This window comes from Gracilinanus agilis, chromosome 4 (assembly GCF_016433145.1).
Source record: "Gracilinanus agilis isolate LMUSP501 chromosome 4, AgileGrace, whole genome shotgun sequence".
NCBI lineage: Eukaryota > Metazoa > Chordata > Mammalia > Didelphimorphia > Didelphidae > Gracilinanus > Gracilinanus agilis.
This window is the reverse complement of record NC_058133.1, coordinates 371906749-371929510: the sequence shown is the minus strand read 5'-3', so window position 1 is coordinate 371929510 and position 22762 is coordinate 371906749. Positions and strand designations below refer to the sequence as shown.

General features: G+C 34.1%; 1 protein-coding gene across 1 annotated transcript in view; it reads left to right on the top strand.

Annotated features, from left to right (window-relative positions):
* FAM184A (family with sequence similarity 184 member A) overlaps positions 1–22762 on the top strand; it is a 121908-nt gene that overhangs the window by 69090 nt on the left and 30056 nt on the right. Inside the window, exons 8-9 of the mRNA XM_044676848.1 lie at positions 3075–3196; positions 4785–4935. Of these exons, the coding sequence (XP_044532783.1) occupies positions 3075–3196; positions 4785–4935 (273 nt within the window). The remainder of the gene's footprint in view (positions 1–3074; positions 3197–4784; positions 4936–22762) is intronic.

The following is a 22762-nucleotide window of genomic DNA, read 5'->3' as shown; positions in this document are numbered from 1 at the left end:
TCACTAAAGCACTCTCAGTTTTCTGAGCAGTTCTCTGCCATTTATAAATTACCAACAAGTATTCTCTTCAGTTATAAATTAGACAAACTGCCATTCCCCACAGTGATTAAATCACATCTGAAAATTTTTTAAAGCCTCATTTAAATAAAATATTCATTAAACATCAGTATAAAGATCTACCAACAACACCTTGTACATTGTAGGTATTTTACTAATTTAAAAATTTTTTAATTAAATGCAGCTTAAAAAAAGGACCCTCAGTATTCTCTGTCAAAAAGCCATCTAAGGGGACAACTAGACGGTTCAATGAATTAAGAGACAGGTCTAGAGCTGGGAAGTCCTGGGTTCAAATATGGCCTCAGACACATCCTAGCCATGTGACCCTGGGCAAGACACTTAAATGCCCTTACTACTCTTCTGCCTTGAAACCAAAACACAGTATTGATTCTAAGACAGAAGGTAAGGGTTTGGTTTTTTGATTTGTTTTTAAATTTTTTTTAAGGCATGCAAAAGGTTCATTTGAGAGAAAATGCATAATTCTTTCTTTCCTCAAACATCTTCCCCCATACTTTTTCTGCCCTGACCATGGTGGCCATATTTCTGGTGGCAGAGGTAAAAGAAAGGCCTAAATTTATTCCATACTTTATTTTTTCTATTTTTAAACTAGGAAGATGAGAATCTATTAGGTCCGCAATGGATATTGTGGGCTAGGGAAGAATGGGGTAGTGGAGATTCAAAGTTAAAGACTCTCGTCCTTGACTTCTTTCTCTCTTTAAAACAAATAATTGGTGACAACTCAAACATATAAATGAGAGAATTTACATCTTATTAGGATTGTGTTAGAGCCACTATAAAATAATTTGGAATGAGGTGGTAATTTTATTATAGATATGAATACTTGAACAAATCACTTAATTGCCCTGAGAAGTTAAGTTTTCCTCATTCTGTACAGTAAGCAGATTAGGGTTTACAGAAATCATCTAATCTCTTCCATCTTTAAATAGTTGTTTCTCCTCTCCTCTCCTAACCCCACCCTTACTGATTCTCACCTTTGTTTGTACTCTGTGAAGGTGTTTTTGCTAAGTTGGCTAACTTCTCCCAAAGAGTTCAAGTTGGAACAAAATTAGAACCTTTTTGCAAGGTACTCTGTTAGGCTCTTAGAGATACATCTTTTTTTATAATAACTCTTAAGAAACAATGAGGCTTAAGAAAATGAAAAGAACAAATTTCATTTTCCAGATATACTTTGAAAAGGCTGACAAGTTGGAGAAAGATAATTGGGAAGTAGGATATCCTAGTATGGCAATAATAATAATTGTGGCATCCCCTACTTCCTTTTATCTCAGAATCTAACAGAAGCCACTCTTGGGCTTTTTAGCAACTACTAATATTTTGAATTATTGATAGATATTTGATACTCCTAGGAATTTTTTTAGTTGACACTTAGGAAAGGGATTTACAAACTACTTTTCATTTGTTATTTAATGATTCTCACAACAGTTCTTTGATATAGCTATAGATTATTATTGCCATTTTAGAAATGAAGAAATCATGACTCAGACTGGCTAAGGGATTTTCCCCCAGGGTCAAATAGTAAGTAACAGACATAGGATTTGAAATTAGGTCTCTGCTGATGCTGAGCCTGATGTTCCTGTCATTATATTATGCTGTAATTTCCTGCCACTATTAGTATTATAAAGTACCTTAGTTGATTGCTACCAGTCTACAAATATCTGTCTTAGTTGGTCATGTTGAATATAGGACCTCAGCATATTTTAACACCACATAAGTGGGAAATGGTTTATCATTTGTAAAAAATGTCCAATTACTTGCTTTGATCCCTGATAATTATTCTGATTATTTGCCATTGGGCCATCATTATCACAGTGTTTATGCCTTAAGATCTGAAAGTCTGAAAGGTAACATTACTACTTTTTATCTGAAATACTGCATTCTTTAAGAACTGTTATCTTCCATTCTAGAGAACGGTAAGGACTAGGCAATGGGGGTTAAGGGACTTGTCCAGGGTCACAAAACTAGAAGTGCCTGAGGCCAAATTTGAACCTAGGACCTTCTATCTCTAGATCTGTCTCAGCTGCCACTAATGTACTTTTAGCTGAAGAATACTGTGTTTATATATTTAAACAGAATTTTATAAAAACATTGAATAGTCCATGATAGAAAAAAGTTTGAGATTAGTATTACAATTAAGGTTTTGATTGGGATGTTGGCTTAAAAATACATCAGTAGGGGGCAGCTGGGTAGCTCAGTGGAGTGAGAGTCAGGCCTAGAGACAGAAGGTCCTAGGTTCAAACCCGGCCTCAGCCACTTCCCAGCTGTGTGACCCTGGGCAGGTCACTTGACCCCCATTGCCCACCCTTACCAATCTTCCACCTATGAGACAATACACCAAAGTACAAGGGTTAAAAAAAAATACATCAGTATTAGAGAAATCCTCTGCCATGGGCCTAATCGTAAACCTGATGTACTTTCTCTACCTATGTGATTCATCCAGTCCCATCATAAATCGAGTCTACACACAAAGGCTAAATTCCCCCAGATTCTTTAAATTTGTGCATACCACTACAACATATGGACTGTTCACCTTTTATCTCTTACTCTTGCTTTGTGGCCAGTTCCCCTCCTTTTCTGATCATAAATCTCCTGAATGGTGTTATTTAAAAGCTTCTTCTTGGCACAAATCAGCATTGTCAGTATGTCATATTCTTGTGCTGACAATTCAGTCTCCTTATTTCCCTTTGCATTATGTGCAGTTATTGTTTGAAAATTGTGATGCACCATGATTTTGCCCCACAAAGATGGGATTTTATTTTAGGGGACAACTTGCAACCATTAAAATCTCAAATTACATTTACTTAAAAATTATACTGATAGTATGGTTTGGGATAAATTTTTAAATTTGTTTACTTTTTTGCCAGAAAATCTTGAAAATTTGTCACTTTGCCAGAAGTTTAGGCATTGCTCATTTAGACATAGTTATTTGAAGAAGATTTAAAATAGCCAGATTTTACTATTTGATGCACATTTTGCATTGTAAAGATTTTGTTTTTCAGAACGAACTACAACAAGAAAGACAACAGCATGAAGCATTGCTTGCTGCCATGAAAGAAAATGAGAAGTTCAAAGTAGACAAAATGGCCCAAGACTTAGAAATAAAATGGACTGAAAATCTTAGGTGCCTTTTTTTTTTTACCTTTAAACAATTTTACATCATTAACATAAAAATTATTAAGACATGGTAAATTTTTTCACGTATTATTAGCTTCTTAATGTTTAGTTATTTATAGGTCTTTGGCAAACATTGAATTTGTAGAGACTAAAGCATGTGAGTGAGTAGGATAAGTGCTACTAAGTATACAATTCCTGCAAGGAACTGTAAGTATTCTAGTATACTATATTATTTTAAATACAGACTTGCATTTTTTCCCAAATTTGGTTTATGTTGTAAAATCAGAGACTAGTAGTTAATAGAGATAAGATATAAATAATGTGAAAATTAGGAGGATAGCAAAGTGACAAAGATAGAAAACAGTGATCAAAAGAAGTAAAGCATGTTTGTTAGAATGAAAATGTTAAAAATAATCACAGTAAATATTTTTGAATTATAATTTTCTCATTATTCAGTGGATATGTGAATGTGATTTTTTTTGTACAGATTTCATTTTATTGGTGAGGTCCTATATTTAGGATGTCCTGTACAGATCAATATAGTAAGCCACAGCTTTGGTGATTACAGTTTTTCTCTTGGAATCTTCTCTTGCTAATTTATAAACAATTTCCTTAGTGCTATGCTTCTTGATAGTCATCGCTTGAGTATTAATAGTCCTCCTCACCCTACATTTCTGTAGAGGAGAAGACATATAAATCCTCAGGGTAAAGAATATTCAGCTGTTAGGAAGGACATGTATGTCTTTATTCATTGACTGTCTTCCAGTTCACCACCTTTATTCCCAATGCAAATACAAGACTCTTCTTTAAACTTTTATAATTCTTTTATCCACAGCAATGTGGATAAAATTTTATTTTTCAGAACATGGTAATTGAATATTAAAATATAGTGTAGCTACATGATTTTCTTTTACCTTTTAATTAATAATACCTTCCCTGAACCATAAGCCTTTAGTGATTACTAATGAGACATTCATGCCAGTGAGTGTATGTGTGTGTGTGTGTATATATATATAAATATACATATATATATATTTGTAACACAGACTCTCCTAATCATAACTTTTGCCAACAACCATCAGCTTTTTCTCCTACCTTTTTATCTTTCCCCTCTGCCAGTTTTGAGGAAGCAATGTCCATGCTTTCCCCAAATCCTTTTTTCTTCCACTATTGGCCTTGAAGACGCTATATCTTACCACTTCTTAATACTCTATTGAACTTAGTTCATCTTTTTCTTATTTTACCACAATTATGTTTCACTACCATTCTCTTACTTTACTTGGTTGGTAAATGAATTTAGGTCATTTGGGTGGCAGACTTTTGTGCTCGCATTTATCCCATTAGTCTGGTAACATATTGCAATAATTTGACAAATGTAGCATGGTGATTGATCTAATATAAAAGTGCTGAGACTGAAGGTCTGATGTCTATTTTCTGCACCTCCACAGATTCATTTGGTGACAATGAACAAATTTTTCTGATTGTTTTCTTTTTGAAATGGGAACATTGATGATTGTACTTTTGAGAAAAGTAATTCTATTTGCCAAGTACTTTGTATTCATCTATTCAATTGCTAAATAATGTCTCATTTTTAGACAAGAGTGTTCTAAGCTTCGAGAAGAGTTAAGACTTCAACATGAAGAGGATAAAAAGTCAGCAATGAATCAACTTTTGCAGCTAAAAGAGCGGGAAAAAAATGCTGCCAGGGATGGGTGGCAAAAGAAGGTAGAAGATCTCTTAGACCAGGTAATTAATGTGGATAATTAACAATAGTGAACATGGATTTATATTTATTGTTCCATTTTTCTTGGAAATTATAAGATGGAGCCATGTTTATTGTACACCCAATTATATTTATTCTTTACATATGAATATGCCTATTCAGTTTACCAAATATGCCTTAGTTTGGGTGGCTACAAGAGCTTCCCCTTCCCTCCCAGTCTTTATCTAGTTTTTTCGTCCTTTTCCTCTGACCCTAGAAACCACAGGTCTTACTGCTTCTTGGAATCTCTCATTCCTCTTCCTGATTCACTTTAGTGACACCCTATGTCAGAGACAGAACTGATAGTAACTAGTGGAAAAAGAAGTGGAAAAGAAAGACAAAATTTCACCTTCTCCCCAGGTCTTTTACTCCCTCATCCTCCACTTACTGGCCTCTCCCAGCTCCTCTTTGAAAGTGCCTGGAAATTTAATATCTGTGTGTTCATCTGAAATGTTGATAAATTTTATTTTGGTTACGTTCCAAACTTTTTTTTTAGATTAAGTCCTCTTTGATAATCTGGCAAAATTTATGAACCTTTCTTAGAATAATATTTTTAAATGCATAAAATGAAATACATATGTTAAAAAGGAAATCAATTACACCAAAATACTAAAAGCAAAATACTTTATAAAAACCTGTTCTCAAAACTCTGCTTTAAGTCTTTGTGGACCCAAAGACTCATCATCCATACTTATCTTTCTCTTCCTTTTGAAATTCTAAGTGAAAAAAGAGAAAGGGGAATTGTTTATAGAAGCTTTTTTTTTTTTTGTACCCTGCCAGTTTCTCTTTGTTATTAGCAATCACTAGGGTAAAAAACTCCCCACCCTGCAAAGTGCCTTGCTAATGTTTGAGACCAGAAGACCAGGCTCAAAGGTCCTCATAGCAGGAGAAAAAATAGGAACAAAAAGATGAGCCAAACCAAAAAATATTTTGTAGGTTGGGCCAAGAACTTAATACCTTGTAAAAGTGCTTCTTTGATACAAAACTTTGGGTTATCAGCATACCTTTAAAATGTAACCATTTGGCAAGTTAGGGAACTGACTTCATATATGTATCAGTACCTTATTATATATTTACTACTTGATAGAGAAGACTTAAAAATAAAATGTTAGAGACATATCTTTAGGACTTTACAATATATAGGAATGTAGTTCAATACATACTTAAATTTACAACAATTAGAGAATGGAATGGGATTTATTGTGTTAAAAAAACATGAAGAGTTCTTATTTGACAGAATAACAAGGTTTTAAGGTCATTGGATGCCATTTATACACTTGAAGAGAAAGAATTCAATAAATATATCTAAATGGATTAAAATAGCTTCCTCCCCAAAAAGAGCATTTATTTTCTTTTCATCAGTAGCATCTTGTCCAATTTGTTTCAGTACTTTCAGTCTTGTGGTTAAAAGTTACTGTAGAAACAAAAGGTAGAAGTATTTTTCCTACATCTTTCTCTCTTGTTTAATGTTCACTTCTTTAGCATTTTAAAATTATAATTAAAATTTTTTCACTTCAAAGAATTTACATAATTTCTTTTTATACAACTTTTTAATTTATGATCTCATATTGCTATATTGCAAAACTAATAATTAAATAGTATTGAATGCCCTAACTCATTAGTTGATTGGCAAATGTAAAATTTACATGTAAAATATGTGTAAAATAAGCAGCACACTGCTAATAAGCTTTAGCACTGGGACCAAATAGCACCTTAACTTCTTTAAAGAGTTAGCTATTGTTTTCCCATTTGTTCATTTCTGTATTAAAAATATAAGCTCTCTTACAGATAATTTTTATTTTATTTTTTTAAACCCTTATCTTCCACCTTAGAATCAAATCTGTACGTTGGTTCTACAGCAGAAGAATGATAAGGGCTAGGCAATGGAGGTTAAGTGACTTGCCCAGGGTCACACAACTAGGAAGTGTCCGAGGCCATATTGGAACCTAGGACCTCTCATCTCTAGACCTGACTCTTAATTCACTGAGCCACCCTGCTTCCCCTACAGATAATTTTTAAAGAATTATGTGTAATGCTTTATAAGAGAGCTTACAGTCAATTTTTGGAATTTTGAGGTTTACATATAAAAATAAGATTTATTTTGTGTGGAAAATTGGGAGGCTGCTATATAACATTTGCTTTGGTCAAGGAATGTACAAATGCTTTTGGATTTTTAATGGGGCTTTAGAAAGTTGTTAAGAATAAGGAAACAATTATATTAAATGCTCTATTTAAAGCTCATCCTAATGTAATTTGGCATATTATCAGTACTCTCATGTAAAGTACTTATAATTGGATGTATGAAAACAAGCTTTAATAGATAAAATAGTCATTCTTTTATCCTGCCCTCCATCATTTAGGTGATTATGGAGGATTTACTAGTCTTTAAATAGCTTGCATAATTTGAAGTCATCTTTGGTATTTCAAATGTCATTTTTACAATTGTCTTTAGTTACCAGCTAATGAAAAAAATAAATCTTACTACCATTTTGTCCATTTTCTCTAAATCATAGTTTTTATTTTAGTAGGTTTATGTCCTTTCTATATTAAGATACAGATTTCTTTCTTACCACCAAACAGCTTTTCTTTAGTTGTTTGCTTTGAGTACTCTTCTTTGTTTAAAGATTTAAATTTTCACATGTTATAGTTCTGTACAAGGTTAACAAATTTTCTTAATGGTTATCATCTCTGACATAGGTAGAATATCCTGTGGTAGGAATAGGCCAGATACATGGAACTCCAAAAGCCTAACACATTTTAATTCATTTTGTGAAATATGAGCTTATTCTATTCCAACCTGTCAATATCTAGGGTTATTCTTCATTCTTTGGTTCATATTGCCCTTCTCCCTGTGGCATAGCCAGACTATTGATATTCACTTAGACCCCAAGTTAACCCATATACAGTTAAACAGTTTAATTAGGCTATAAGAGCATAGAGTTAGAGCGGGAACAAATCTAAAAAGTCATGTAGTCCACTCCTTATTTTGTAGTTAGGCATAGTAATAAAGTCATATTATAATCAAGCATTAGACCTATCTGTTATAGAATGCAGTGTTATAATCACTTCCGAGCTTCAGTCTCCCAAAGGAAACACTTCCCTCCCCATCTCAGGTTTGGAGTCCCCATTATCAGCTTTAGTCTCTAAAAGCTCAGTGAAGCCAGCCTGGAAGTTTAGTTTCTGTTCTGTTCTGTTCTGCTATATTTTTAATACAAAAATGAACAATGTTTTGTTCAGCCAGCCTGAAAGTCCCATCTCCTAGCTAAGTGTAGAGGTAGCACATAGCTTAACTCACTATAGCTTACCACATAGGATTTAGAAATTCTTTTGGATACAGCACTATGGTTAAATTGTTCTGTGGCCCATGAATTCTAGAAACTGCTTTGCAGTGATCTGGCTCATTTGCCCGTCTAATTCCTGATATCCTGTCTGAAAAGAAACACTATCCAACACTGTTGCACAAGGTACAATGCTGCCTGTCACTGACAAACAAGGGATCAATGTGGTTGGGTAGCCCCTTGGTCACCATTTCTTTCTCTTTGTTTTCTGTTTGTCTCTGTGCCTTATTCTTCAATCCCCTGTAATTACAGCATCCTCAGCTGCCTTATCCCATCTGTACCTCATTTTGGGTAAATAGCTAGAAAGTACCTCTTCTAAATCACTTGAAATTCTAATTCTACATTTTTACTTTTTCATACTTATACTGAAATTTCTTTTTCAAGTCTCCCAAATGGATGGCCTGGGAGCATCTGAGAGAAGACTACCTCTAAAGTGAAAGCTGCTAAGCAAATTGCCAGTAGCACACCAGTGCAGGGCAGTTCACAGAGGGGGCAAAATATTCTTTTTACTTCAGCCTCAGAAAATGCAAACTGTCCCACAGACTAAGTAAAAGGCTTTATTGCTTTCTAGGATAGTCTAACCCCTCACACTCATTAATAAAATGAGAAAAGGTTTTCCTATGAGGGCAATCGATGTTATCATTCAGTAACCATTATATGATAATATGGACTAGGAATGGGACAGAATCAAATAGCTTCGTCTTTTTTGGCTTCTAATCTCATAATCCCTCCCCTTATTTCCTTCAGGAATATAATAACTGCATATTTGGCCACAGTGTAGAAATTATGCTTCTCTCTTGAAATGATGACTATTGGCTATGTAGCGAATATATTTGATGTAGAGTTAATAAGAATGTAAAGGGTGTTTGTTTGTTTGTTTGGAGTGGGGTAAGTGGTCGCAGGTACAGTGACACAGATTTTGCATCTATGATTTTGTCTGTGTAGGGAATTTCCTGTGAAGAAACCTCTGCCAAAGCAGGTGACAACCAGTATGTGGCCTAAGGTCTTAGTTGCCTAAGGCACTAAGAGGTGAACAGATTTACCCAAGATCCTGTAACTTCTCTGTGTTTTAGAGGTAGGAATTGGGCTCAGGTTTCCCTGATTCCAAGGCCACATTGTGCACTATTATATATTATTATATAGTATTCAACCACACTATGCATAGAGTGCCTATGTAGAAGGTTTGCTAAATTGGAAGTTCTTTACATACATAGGAGCCTTTCCTATCTGGCCAGCTCTCTAGGTTATTAACCTGTTCCAGTTCCTATGATTGGAACCAGTTCTTAGATTTCTGATCCTATGCTATTGATCCCCATTTTTGCTTACATCTAATCTCAAGATCCATCATAGCCCTTAAGCCTTCTACCTCAATTCCTGGCCCTAGTCCAAGACATTAGTGACCCAGCATAATATGGTACATTTACTATGCACTTCAGAAATATTTCACTGAATGGAATTGGCTGGAGTTACCAATGCTGTCTGAACCTCAGTGCACATACAGCTGGGATGTCACAGATAATGTTTGGAGCCCAAGGTAGAGCCTGATAGCATTGAACAGAAATGTGTCAAGAGCAAATAGATTAGAAAATGCTGTATTATCTGGATTTCCAAGTTTGGGGATGCAAATATGGGAGATCCTACTGTGCTTTTACAGTTTTATTTCTCTGGTCCTTTGTATACGACAAACAAGAAATAATGTACTTACTTTGTTCTACCTATAAATTTAAAACTGTGAAAGTTTTTTGGATCATCCTAGATTATTTTGCTATCTAGAAATAGAGAAAAATCACAGGTTCATTGTCTTGAAATCATCTGTTTATACTTCATTAAATCTTCCTTTACATAAGCTTTTATTTCTACTCTATGTCTTGACTTTTTTATTTTGTTTTTCTCTTAACATTTCATTGTGTTTTTCTATTCAATAATTGAATAATAAGGCTATTTTTACTAATTTACATTCATTTACTTAACTATAAGTTAGAGAAATACATCCATTTCCATCTCTATCTTTAAAAAATTGTTATAGATGTTCTATAGTAAAATATTTTCTAGTATGAATTATAAAATACCAGTGCCTGTGATTATTATAATGTATAAGTGATGTGACAAACATTTCTTTGTCAACTTACATATACTTTTTCACTAATTTGATTTTGATCTTTGTTGATTCATTCAACCAGAAATATGAAAGCATTTAAGATCTTATAACACAGCTTGAATAGTCATCCTTCAGGACATGCAGAGGAAAACTGTCAACATTTTGGTATCAGAGAACAAAATAAATTTTTAGGAGACAATGTTATAGATCAATGGTTAATACTGTAACCTGAGGAACCCTGGTGGGCTGCAGAATTTTTGCCTTTCAAAAAATACTGCCTCACAAAATATCAATATTTTTCAAATGTATTTAGGTGTTGTGTTTAGTGAAATGCAAATTTATTTTAAAACATGGAATTCATGGCAGCTCATTGTCAATAATTTAATAGTCAATGGGCATTAATAATGAACTATTTTATATTTTTTTACTATTTAAAAAAGGGGACCCTCATCCTTGAAAAAGTTGGAAGCCAGTGAAGCACAGTGATCCAAGTTGGGGCATGGCATGATGGTAGCTGAACAAAAAGTCATATTAGAGGGTTAGCAAATGAACTGACCCCCATCAAAACACCTTTCAAATCATAACATTTTAATTTTGTGAGGCAGCATAGTAGACAAAGAATTTATATTTGGTATAACAGGCAATTTTGTCCTCTTTTCATTAAATTCCTGTATTACCATTGTGCTAGAAAAGGATAATTAAAATCTCTCTTGAAAACACTGAATAGAATTTTTTAAAGCTTCTAAATTTTTCTCTCTAGTTGTGTTAGGATATATGATGGAGAAATATTTGTGGTTCCCAATTTTATAAAGGGCTTCAAAAATAAATCTACTTCATTGTAGATTTATTACTTCTCTGTAAGAATCTTTTTTTTAAACCCTTACCTTCCATCTTGGAGTCAATACTGAGTATTGGCTCCAAGGCAGAAGAGTGGTAAGAGTAGGCAATGGGGGGTCAAGTGACTTGCCCAGGGTCACACAGCTGGGAAGTATCTGAGATCAGATTTGAACCAAGGACCTCCCATCTCTAGGCCTGGCTCTCAATCCACTGAGCTACCCAGCTGCCCCCTCTGTAGGCATCTTAATAAATCCCCTTACATTCAAATTTTCATCTACCACTTGGCTGGCTAAGTAGCTGGGTAGAGACCAGGGTGGCCTAGACTAGAATATCAGCTTCTGAGCTACTGTTGTAGATAACACATTTATCATAATCTTCTTACAACTGTCGTAACAATTTAGTATATCTTTATCAAGTCAAGCTTTATTAAGTGCTTATTATGTGCCAAGCACTCTGCTAAGCAATGGGGTAAAAAGAAAGGCAAAAACAATCTCTTCCTTCAAGGAGGTTACAGTCTAATGAAGGAGATAATGGTGTAGAACCCTATGTACAAACAAATTCTATAAAATATATTGGAGATCATCTCAGAGGGAAGGAGCTAGCATTAAGGAGGATCAGAAAGGACTTCTTGCAGAAGCTGAGGTTTTAACTGACAATCTTTTTAAAGTTATTTTTAGTATCTATAAACTAGTTTGCATATTGACTACCCTGTTAGACTGTGGTCTCCTGGAGAGCAGAGACAACTTTTTACCTTTCTGTGTATCCCCAGTGCTTCATAAGGTTCCTGGCACATAGTGCATGCTTAATAGATGCTTGTTGAATTAACTTGAAACCAGGAAGAAGAAATGAGTAGAGAAAGAATTCTAAACATGAGAAACAATCAATGAAGCTATCTGGAGTCAGAAAATCGAGTTTTATGTGAGAGGAATAGCAATGAAACAGTGTTACTGGATCAGAGTATGTGGTAAAAGACTAGAAAGAGAGGAAGGGACCAGATTAGAAGGCTTTAAAAGCCAAAAGAGGGTTTAAAAAAAAACCTCTTACCTTCCATCTTGGAATCTGTACTCTATATTGGTTCCAAGGCAGAAGAGAGGTAAGGGCTAGGTAATGAGGGTTAAGCGACTTGCTCAGGGTCACACAGCTAGGAAGTTGTCTGAGGCCAGATTTGAATCTAGGCTCCTGTCTCCAGGCCTGGCTCTCAATTCACTGAGCCACCCAGCTGCCCCAGGCCCTTGGATTTTATTGAATATTGGTACAACATAGTCAAGTCTGCACTTCAGGAAAATTAATCTGACAACTGAATAGAATATAGATGGGAATGGGGAGAGATTTGAGAGGGACCAAGGGACTAGGGAGACCAAGTTGAAAGCTACGGAAGTAGTTTGAAGTGATAGGTCTGTGCACCAGGTTGGTCGCAATATCAGAGGAGAAAAGGGAGCATTGAGAATTGGTGTTACAAAGGTAGAAATGACAGGATTTGGCAGTAGATTCATTTTCCTTTACCATCATATTAACCAATCTATTCAGTATGAGGTAATATTTCAGAGCTGCTTAAATTTGCAATTCTCAAATCAATAATGATTTGAGTATTTTTTTCATCTGACTATACATAGTTTTGATTTCTTTTTCTGAAAACTCTGTTCATATTTTTGGACTATCTATTGGTGAAAGACTTTTATTCTTATAGATTTGGCTCAGTTTTCTATATACTTGAAAAATGAGTCCTTTATCAGAGACACTAGGTATAAAAATTGTTCCCCATTTTCTGTTTTCCTCCTAATCTTGGTTCCTCCATTGGTTTTATTTGGGTGAAAAGCCTTTATTTGATGTAGTCAAAATTATTCATTTTTATATCTTGTAATCCTCTCTATCTCTTTTTTTAGTCATAAAATCTTCCTGTATTCTTAGATCTGACAGGTAAACTCTTCCATGCTCACCTGGTTTACTTATGGTAGCACCATTTATGTCTAAGTCATGAACCTATTTTGGCTTCATCTGGGTACATGGTATATAAGCTGTTGCCCTTTGCCTACTTTTTCCATAATGTTGTTTCACGGTTTTCCCAGCAGTTTTTGTTAAATAATGAATTTTCCCAGAAACTTGGATCTTTCAGTTTTATCAGACATTAAATTTACTGTGGTCAGTTTCTACTGTGTATTATGTACCTATGTAATCTATTCCATTGGTTATACATGCACTATCATACAAAACATATTGTAACAGATTGTTTTGATGATTACCATTTTTATTACAGTTTGAGATGTGGTACTACTAGCTTATCTCCCTTAACATTTTTTTCATTAATTCCCTTAATATTCTTGATCTTTTGGTATTAGTATGATTCTTAGAACTAGCATCAACTTTTAGCTCAGAAACAAAGAACTTCTTATGAACCAACCTTTTCTTTGATATAAATGCTTTTTTAGAACCTTAGTCAAAACACTATTGCTTGCTTTTAACTCGTGTTGCCTTCATGTTGCCCCTAAGCAAGTCATTTAATCACTTCAATGTCCCAGATTATTCTTTAAAAACAATATAAATTACAGAGCAGTTGCTGATAAGCATGAGTAGAGGGAATTTCCTTATGGAGAGTTCCCTCTATGTATAAAATAATATCTGGTCTTCTACCACTACTCTTCTCCCCTAAAAAACATTACTGCTTAAATCAAGAATTGGTAGAAATGATATCCCAACAGATGCAATCTGAAATCTTAAATGGTATCAAATCACTTTTTTATCTAACCCTAAATTTTAATCTACATCAAACATCATTTAGTCAGTCACTCACTTTATTAATTTATCTACAACACCTGCTGTGCTTAGGGATTAAGGATACAAACATAAAAGAGAAATAGTCCTTACCCTCAAGGAGCTTGCTTACACTCTTGGAGTATATCATCTATCTTAGTGAGTAGTGGCTGAGGAAGAGAGCTATGGTCTAGTTAAATATATTTGTTTTGTTGTATTTCTACAAAATCTTTTATATCTATACCCTTCTCTGCTCAAAGGGCCACCACCCTAATTAGTCCCACATCATCTCTCACTGACCTATCAGAATAGCCATCTATTTGGATTCTCCTCTTTCTATCTATCCTCCACGTTGATCTGAACATTTCACTTTCCTGCTCAATATAAACACTTGGCAACTTCCCATTCTAGAATTAATTACAACTCCTCTTTTTGGAATTAAAAATTCTTCCCTATTTGTCCTTAAACTTGCCTGCTCTGTTTTTCATACATACTTCCTTCCATCACCCATATCTCTGTATCTGCACGATTATTTCTTGTTCCTAGGATGAACTCTTCACTTACCCCATTAGAATCTCTATTTCTCTTCAAAGCTGGGCTCAAGTCATCTCGTACAGGAAGCTTTTCCTGAACTTCCCCTGCCCCTAGTATTAGAGCCCCCCCACTCCAGCCTCCCACAAAATCACTTCATATAAGTTTTGTATATGCCCATATATGTACATGATTCCCCCTCAATGGAAAGCAAACTCCTTGAGGGCAGGTTTCATTTTTTTCTTTGTATGCCTGGAGCACTGTCTGACACATAGTGGACACTTAGAGAATACTTAGTTAACTGAGTTATAGCCAGTCATGGTGATTATGAGTAGAACCATCAGGCAATAGATCCTCATATCATTTCCAATAGCATTAATACTATTGATTTGATTATTATTTCTTGAGGAAGAAATGAAAATGGGTGGAGGAGACAAGTGTGTGTGTATGTGTGTGTGTGTGACACATTAACTAACCCTCCAGTCTTATCAACTCTTAGTTGTACATCCTCCCTATCGTAGAAAACAGGAAGATCAACAGCTTTCTTTATTGGTAGGGTATTTCTTTATAGTCTTTGATTTAAAATTAGTGAACCTTTTACTAGCCTTTTCTATAGGAACAAGGTGGTAAACAAAAATAAAAATCACTTCATCTCATTGGTTTCTTCATTTAGTTGGGGGAAGTGGTAAGATTTTAGAATTAACACCCTGGTTGGCCCTTTCAGATGCAGTTCTAATGCCTAATTTTAAGGTATTATCTATGACCATGGTGAAGTTATGTTCAGGATAAGGTATAAGCCTTATAAGTCCTTCATATTTTTCATTATAAAGTTGTGTTATCTATTCTGTATGGCATATCATAGAGATGATCCAAAGTTGTTCCCCTCCAGCCCACTACTGGGAAATTGTTGATTTTTCCAGCTGGTATTTTTGTTGCTCTTATAATAAAAAATATTTTTTTAAAAACTAAACTTAAAATAAATTGACCATTCCTAGGTGAGAATGTCATCTTCTTAAAGTATATATCATTTAGAAATGATGGCTTTCACTTTTACCATAAATTGATTGTAATCTAGCACCTACAAAAGAATTAGCTAAGATATCTACAGTTGAGGTATTTTGATAGACATGTTAACTATCTATCCTTCATATTCCTCAAGTTCTAACCCTATTTGAAGTTATATCAAGAAGTAAAAAAAAGTATCTAGAACATATCTCAGATCATTTAAAAATACTTAAACAGTCAAACAGTCATTTAATAGTATTCCCTCAGTCTTTATAGGATTAGTATTAAAGTGTTTATCTTTTCAAAAACCATAGTGTATACTTTGTTACTTAATTATCCATATAATAAAATCCCCTTGAGTTTAATTCTAGGAATAAATGGAGGGTGGGGTTCTACTGACTAATGTGCTTTTTTTTTTTAATAAGAAAATATTCTGAAACACAAGATACCCATAAGAGCTTGACCATGGTACTCAGTTTATCTTGGATGCCTAATAACATCTCTCTCCATTTTCCCTTTAGATATGTTCTATTCGGTTTTTTATCCCTAATCTCTCTATTTTGTATTTGTTTAATCTTATCAGTCACCTCATATTTAAAAAAAAAGGCAGCATGGCATAGTGGATAGATAGCTAGTCTTTGAATTAGAGGGACCTGTTTTCAAGTCCATTTTCTTTTTTTCTTTTCTTTTCTTTTAACCTTTATTATCTGTTTTAGACTAAGTACTGATTATAAGGTAGAATAATGGTAAGGGCTAGGCAGTTGGAGTAAGTTGACTTGCCCAACATCACACAACTAGAAATTATCTGAGGCCAGATTTGAATCCATGGAATCCATTTCTTTCACATATTGGCTCTATGATGCTAGACATATCACTTAACCTTTCAGGAGCTAAAAAGCATTTCTCTAACACTCACTGATGAAATCACATGTCGAGGAAAAAAAAAGAGGAAAAAATAGGCAAGGATTAAATTGTAAATACATTTTTTTAACCTTTACCTTCCATCTTAGAATTAATACCATGTATTGGTTCCAAAGCAGAAGAGTGATAAGGTCTAGACAATGGGGATTAAGTGACTTACTCAGGGTCACACAACTAGGAAGTGTCTGGGACCAAATCTGAACACAGAACCTTCCATCTCTAGGCCTGACTCTCTATCCAGTGAGCTACCCAGCTGCCCCCATGTAAATACATTATTTTTAAATGGTATTCTCATTTTTCTAGATATTTGTAAATGACTCATTTTTATCAACTTATTTTTAAAATTTATTTCTTTTCTGTGAATTTCTACCAAAAATACTTCTTGTTTCAGAATTGAATTTGTCTGTGGCTAAACAAAATTGAGGTCAGGTAAAATAATGCATAAACAGAAATTTATTTCTAATAGATAAAGACTAAAAATTTGAAGTCAAATGTCTTAGTTGCATAAAAGTTTCTGTTAAAGGATAGATTTGGAAAGTTTTCTTATGTAATGTGTCATCACACTAACTTCGCTAGTTTAGCTCATTTTAAATTGGCTCTTGCTAATAATATTTTTGTGCATAGTAATTCTTTCGAAGAAATTAAGGTCCAAAGAATTGATCTATCAATCAGCAAACATTTATTAAGTGTCCACCATGTACTAGGCACTGAGGATACAAAAATAAAATAGTGCCCAGCCTCAAAATGCTTATATTCTATGAGGAGAAACAACTTATACAGATATAGATATTGCAAAATAATTTTGTGGGGCATGACCTTGTATGGGAAGGAGTAATGTCAGGAAAGGCTTCATGCTAAAACAGGTCCTTGAGCCTGAGGATAGAAGGAAATGTGGGATTCTGAGAGGTGGATATGAGAAGAAAGTATATTCCAGGTATGGGGGACAACAGCCATGGCAACAATACAGAAGTGGGAGATGGAATATTATATATACATAAGGAACTGTAAATAGGCCATTGGATATACTACTTTTAAATCCATAATTTCAGTTATAAAATGGCATCTACCTTGGAATCCAGTGATGTCTTCTAGATTCTTCATTTTAGGATGAAGATGATGTATTGGGTATAATGGAAAGTTAGGAGTAAGGACTCTGGCAGTTATCTTAGAGAGAAGAGAAACTAGTCTTAAAAGTGAAATAATAGATTTCACCAGAGACACAAAAAATATGTCAAAGATTTAGTATGTATTAAGAAGGATTTCAAAACATAAATATTTAATATTTACTATGAGAAACAAACATAGTATTGTCAAAAAGCAATGGATTTTAGTAAATATTAAATGGTATTTATATAAGGAAACTAAAGATATTAATCAATTGTTTTATATTATTCACTCATTGACCAAGCATTTATTGAGAGTACAATATTCTGGGCACTAAGCATACAGAGAAAAAATAGTCCCAGTCCTCAAAATAGCTTATGTACAGTTGGGGGTAAAACAGCATGTATACATGTAAATAAATTTAAAATATATACAAAGGAAATGCAAAGGAATATGGGGGAAATGCAGGGAAGCCACTAGCAACTGGCTCTAGTTAAAAAGCATTATTAAAGTGTTAATTGTGTTGCAGATACTGTGCTAAACACTGGGGATTCAAAGAAAAGCAATCAGTTCCTATTCTCAAGAAACACATTTTGTGGGGAGAGAGTACACAGAAAGGCAACATGAAAATAACTCGGTAAATACAAAGTATACAGAGAGTAAATGGAAGAGACTCTAAAGGTAGAAGGAATTAGCATGTTGGGGGGAGTAGAAAAGGCCTCTTAGGACAGATAGGACAAGAAACTAAGGGAGAAAGTGACAAAGTAGAGAATTCCAAACATGAGAGACAGAGAATACAAAAGCACAGGAGACTCAGAATACAGAATTGCATGTTTAAGGAACTACAAGGAGATCAGTGATACTAGAACATAGAGCATAAAGGGGAGAATAAATTGTAAAGGGACTGTAAAAATAGGGAAGGGCAGAGTATGAAGAACTTTAGATATTAGACAGTAGAATCTCTCTTTGATCCTGAAGGGAGTAGGGAGCCACTGTAGCTTCTTGAGCATGAGGGTAACTTTGTCCAGAGCTGTTCTTTAGAAAAGCCACCTTGGGGCATGCATGAAGTGAGCAGAACCCTAAAGTCAGTCTAGAAGGTGTTATAGGAGTCCCAGTGAAAACTGAGGGCAAGAATCAAGGTCATGGCTCTAGGAATAGAGGAGGAGTATATAGGAGAGATGTTGTGAAAGAAGAAACAAGATTTGGTAACAAAAGATAGGTGATATGAGTAACTGTGAAGAATTGAAAACAATGCTGAGGTTTTGAATCTGGCTCACTGGTGTCCTTGATAGTAATAGGCAAGTTGAGAAGAGGGAATTATTTAATTGGGGAAAATTCTGGACATTTTGAGTTGGAGAGGTCAACAGAACATAGAATTCACAATGTTCCAAAGATTTCAATTTGTGACACAAGCTTATCGTTGTTTTCAGTTTTTAGTACAGAAAATGAACACATTCTTTTTCTTTCAAGTTAGCAGAAAATCAAAGCAATATGAAAAATTTGTTGAGTGCTTCTAAGTAAACCCACTTTGAAGGAAATTTCATATTTAAACATAATATTCTGCTGAAATTTTTGTTTTGTAAGATGGGAAAGGCAGTTCATAATAAAATTGCATTTTTTCCCTTGTGATTTTGTCCCTTTCTAATTCTTTGTCAGTGTTATATGATTCAGAAATTTTGATGGAGCTTCTCAAAACATGTCCAGATAATGAATATTTTTACATCTTTTCTTCCCGTCACCCACAAAACCATTATGTCTAGATTGTTGTTAAATTTTTAAAATTTCCAATGAACATTTACTTTTGAGACCTTCAGTAACCATGATGAGCAAACTTCTTTATGCTGAGAACTGATGGGTGTGCACAAAAGCTGAGTGTTTTGCGTGGGTAAGTCTAATGCTGATTAACAAGTCCAGCACTCTTCAAAGGCTGCTAAAATTTTAAATTGTCTTAACCAATTTTCATTTATCTAATTTCTTTCTCAGAAGTTTTCAACTTATTTTTTCCTCAGTATAATTAACGTTCTGTGTTTTACTCTCCCTTTTGTCCCTTTTTCTTTTACTTAGTTGATTTCTGAATGTTTCCCTTTATTCCTGTGATCTTTTCATAGAGGCACTGTCTGGGTGAAGCTTTGCATAAATCTATCAACAATGTAAGTGAGCTGCACTTACAGTTTGTTCACAAGGGCATGCTGCACTTCTCAGTTTTGCATAAGTGACATCATTGCTTTAAAGCTTCAGCCTGTTGATAGCAAAATACATGTTGGCAGAGTCATTAAAAGGATGTGTTCAAATGAGTTAATAATAAAAGCTTTTGTACGGCATCCATTCATTTGTATATGTGCTTACATCTGGCATAACACTATATCATAATAATAATCGGCATTTTTATGTGAAATTGAAGCAAGCTTTTTATAGTACTGTTCTGAAGCATAAAAACTCATGATGCCTTTCTTTGATACTCTGAATGAAAGTAGTGCTTTAAACAAAAGTCACTAACAAGGCAGCTTACTAATAAAATTGGCAATGAATTCCAACAGACCTAAACACTAAAAAAATCGACTTGTTTTTCAGACTCTTAATTCATTTTATTAAAGCATTCTCTTATTAATTTTCAGGACTTAAAAGGTACAGCTAAACAGTTTTGACATTTTGGAAAATTTATATTTACATTTGTCCATAAAATATTGTAGAAATTTAAAAGTTATAGGCACAAATAAATGTGGGATGAGATTTTTTTTGTTATTTTAAGGATTTATAGTGACTATTTTTACTTTATATGTCCCCAAGGATATAAAAATCAAAGTAGCAAAGTAATATATTATTTATAAATGTGTAATTTCATTTTTTACTTTCTAAAAACAAAAATAAATTTTATACCAACTACTTAGCATTATCCTCTCTAAGATCGTTTTATGACAAAAAGAAAACTTGAAGTGTTTTCCCTGACATCCTGGAGAAATTAAAACTCAGAGTTTTTGTATACTTTGACATTTTAACTTATTACTGAAGTACAACTATTTACTTCCACCTCCCTAATTTCTTTGTACTCTACCAAAGAAGAAATTTATACTTGAGATTTCCTTATGGCATCCAAGTTCTATCTATATCAAGCCCACAGAGGCAAAATCTGAATCTCTTCCTTAAGAATACTTAAAACCTAATATCAAGGGCAGCTAGGTGGTTTAATGAATAAATAGCCAAGCCTAGAGACAGGACATCCTGGGTTCAAATTTGGTCTCTGACACTTCCTATTTGGGCAAGTTACTTGACCCCAATTGCCTGGTCCTTAATGCTCTTCTGCCTTAGAACTGATACTTTTGTATCGATTCTGACAGAAGTTGAGGATTTTTTTAAAATAGAGTCAAAAAATAGTATCTAGGATAAAGCATAATATTTACTTTCTAAACTTAGAGGTGCCATATAATGAATATGGTATTATTCTTTGAGACTTTGTTAGAAATTCTTCCCTTTTGAGAGCAACGTATTACTCTTGAGTCTATTAGGACTATTTAGAAATTAACTTTTAGCTTAACTATTTTCACATTAATCCATATTTTTCCCCACTTATTGAAACACAGGACGCTCAGAACCCAAGATATAGGTCTATAGCCAGAAGTAAACAATATCACATATCAATATACTTTTTTTCTAAAATAGGATCTCTAGTCTATTTAAGTGACTGAGCCCATTATCTTTTCTGGAATTTCTCTTCCCACAATTATATTTCTCCTGGAAAGTATTCAGATTCTAAACCCAACATCATAAGAATTCTATAGTGATTTTTCACCAGTCTCATAACCCATGTGTTACAGTACTTTAAGACCCTCTAATTGTATTTAATTCCTACCACCAGTCCTTTTTTCAAGTATGACGAGGAAAGGTGGCAAAAACTTAAGCATTTGGTAAGAATTTGCTTTAAACTGCTGCTATAGTAGTCTAATTACACCTGCCTTTTCTTTGCTCTTATAATCATTGCTTTACACACACATATTACTTTGTTACTTTTTAGGCTTTTACACAATTTTAGAAATGACTTAGATATATATGGTTCTTTAAACTGCATAGGAAATTAATTAAAATAACTACCTACATCCTCACTGTAGACCTAATTGATACTCTCTTTATTCTCTTTCTTTTAACTAACAAATAAAGTGAGGACACACTAGGATACTTTGAAACTCATAATTTCATCAGTATGGGTGCTCCCTCCAGATCACAAGCCTTCTTTAACTGATCTTTGAGAGTTTCTCTAGCTGAAAAAATGTATCATCTTGCCAGAATGATAATCTAACTAGAGACACACAGTTCATGACCCAGCTCTCATATCTGATACCTTCCTGTTTGGTAAAAACTACCAGAACTGATGCTCTAGTTCTGGAGTCAGAGGACCCAAGTTTAAATCCCACCTCTGATGAAGTTAAGACACTTGAATCCCTTGAGCCTCAATTTCCTCATCTCCAAAGGAGGGAGAACAGGGCTAAAGTAGCTTCAGAGATTTCTTTCAGGGATAACTATAAACCCGTCTACCTTTTTTGCCAACAAGGTATCATAAAAGCATGAATTCAAGGAGTTAGGATTTATGGAGTAATTCATGCTTTTCTCATAAGTAGTATCCTGTACTCAAAAACCTAGTGATTTTTACAGTCTTTTAGTGTTTAATCTCACTCCATATTCTAGCATTTTTTGAATGATAGAGATTTTAAAATATCTTGAAAATTCTGGATTACATGGTGATAGCATTGAAAGCTAATGTTTCAGGTACTGTGCATAATGCTATATGTTCTATTTTAATGTCCTGTCATGTTAAGTGCTTCAGATGAACAACTTCTAATCTGAGTCTATGAAGCCTATGACTGGGGGGTCTATCTCTCACAGAACCCTTCAGAAAACTGGTTGGTAGTGATTAAGCAAAGATTTTCTTTAAATAATTTCAACTTCAAATTTCAATTTCAAAACTTTTTCTATGTGAAAATTTTTCAAAAAAGCAACCTTATAAAGACATAAAGCAATAAAGTTTATCAGACCACATTATTCCATTGGATATAGATCTGAAACTTGTAATTTTTATTAGTGCAGTTGGGCACAGAAAATTTTTAAGAAAATCATGTGCAGAATTGTGTGTCTGTCTATTTACCTAAGAATTTATTACATAATTTAGATAAGAGAAATTAATATAATGAGAACTTAGGGTAAGGTGAAACTCAAGTATTTAATGATCAAATTAGCCAA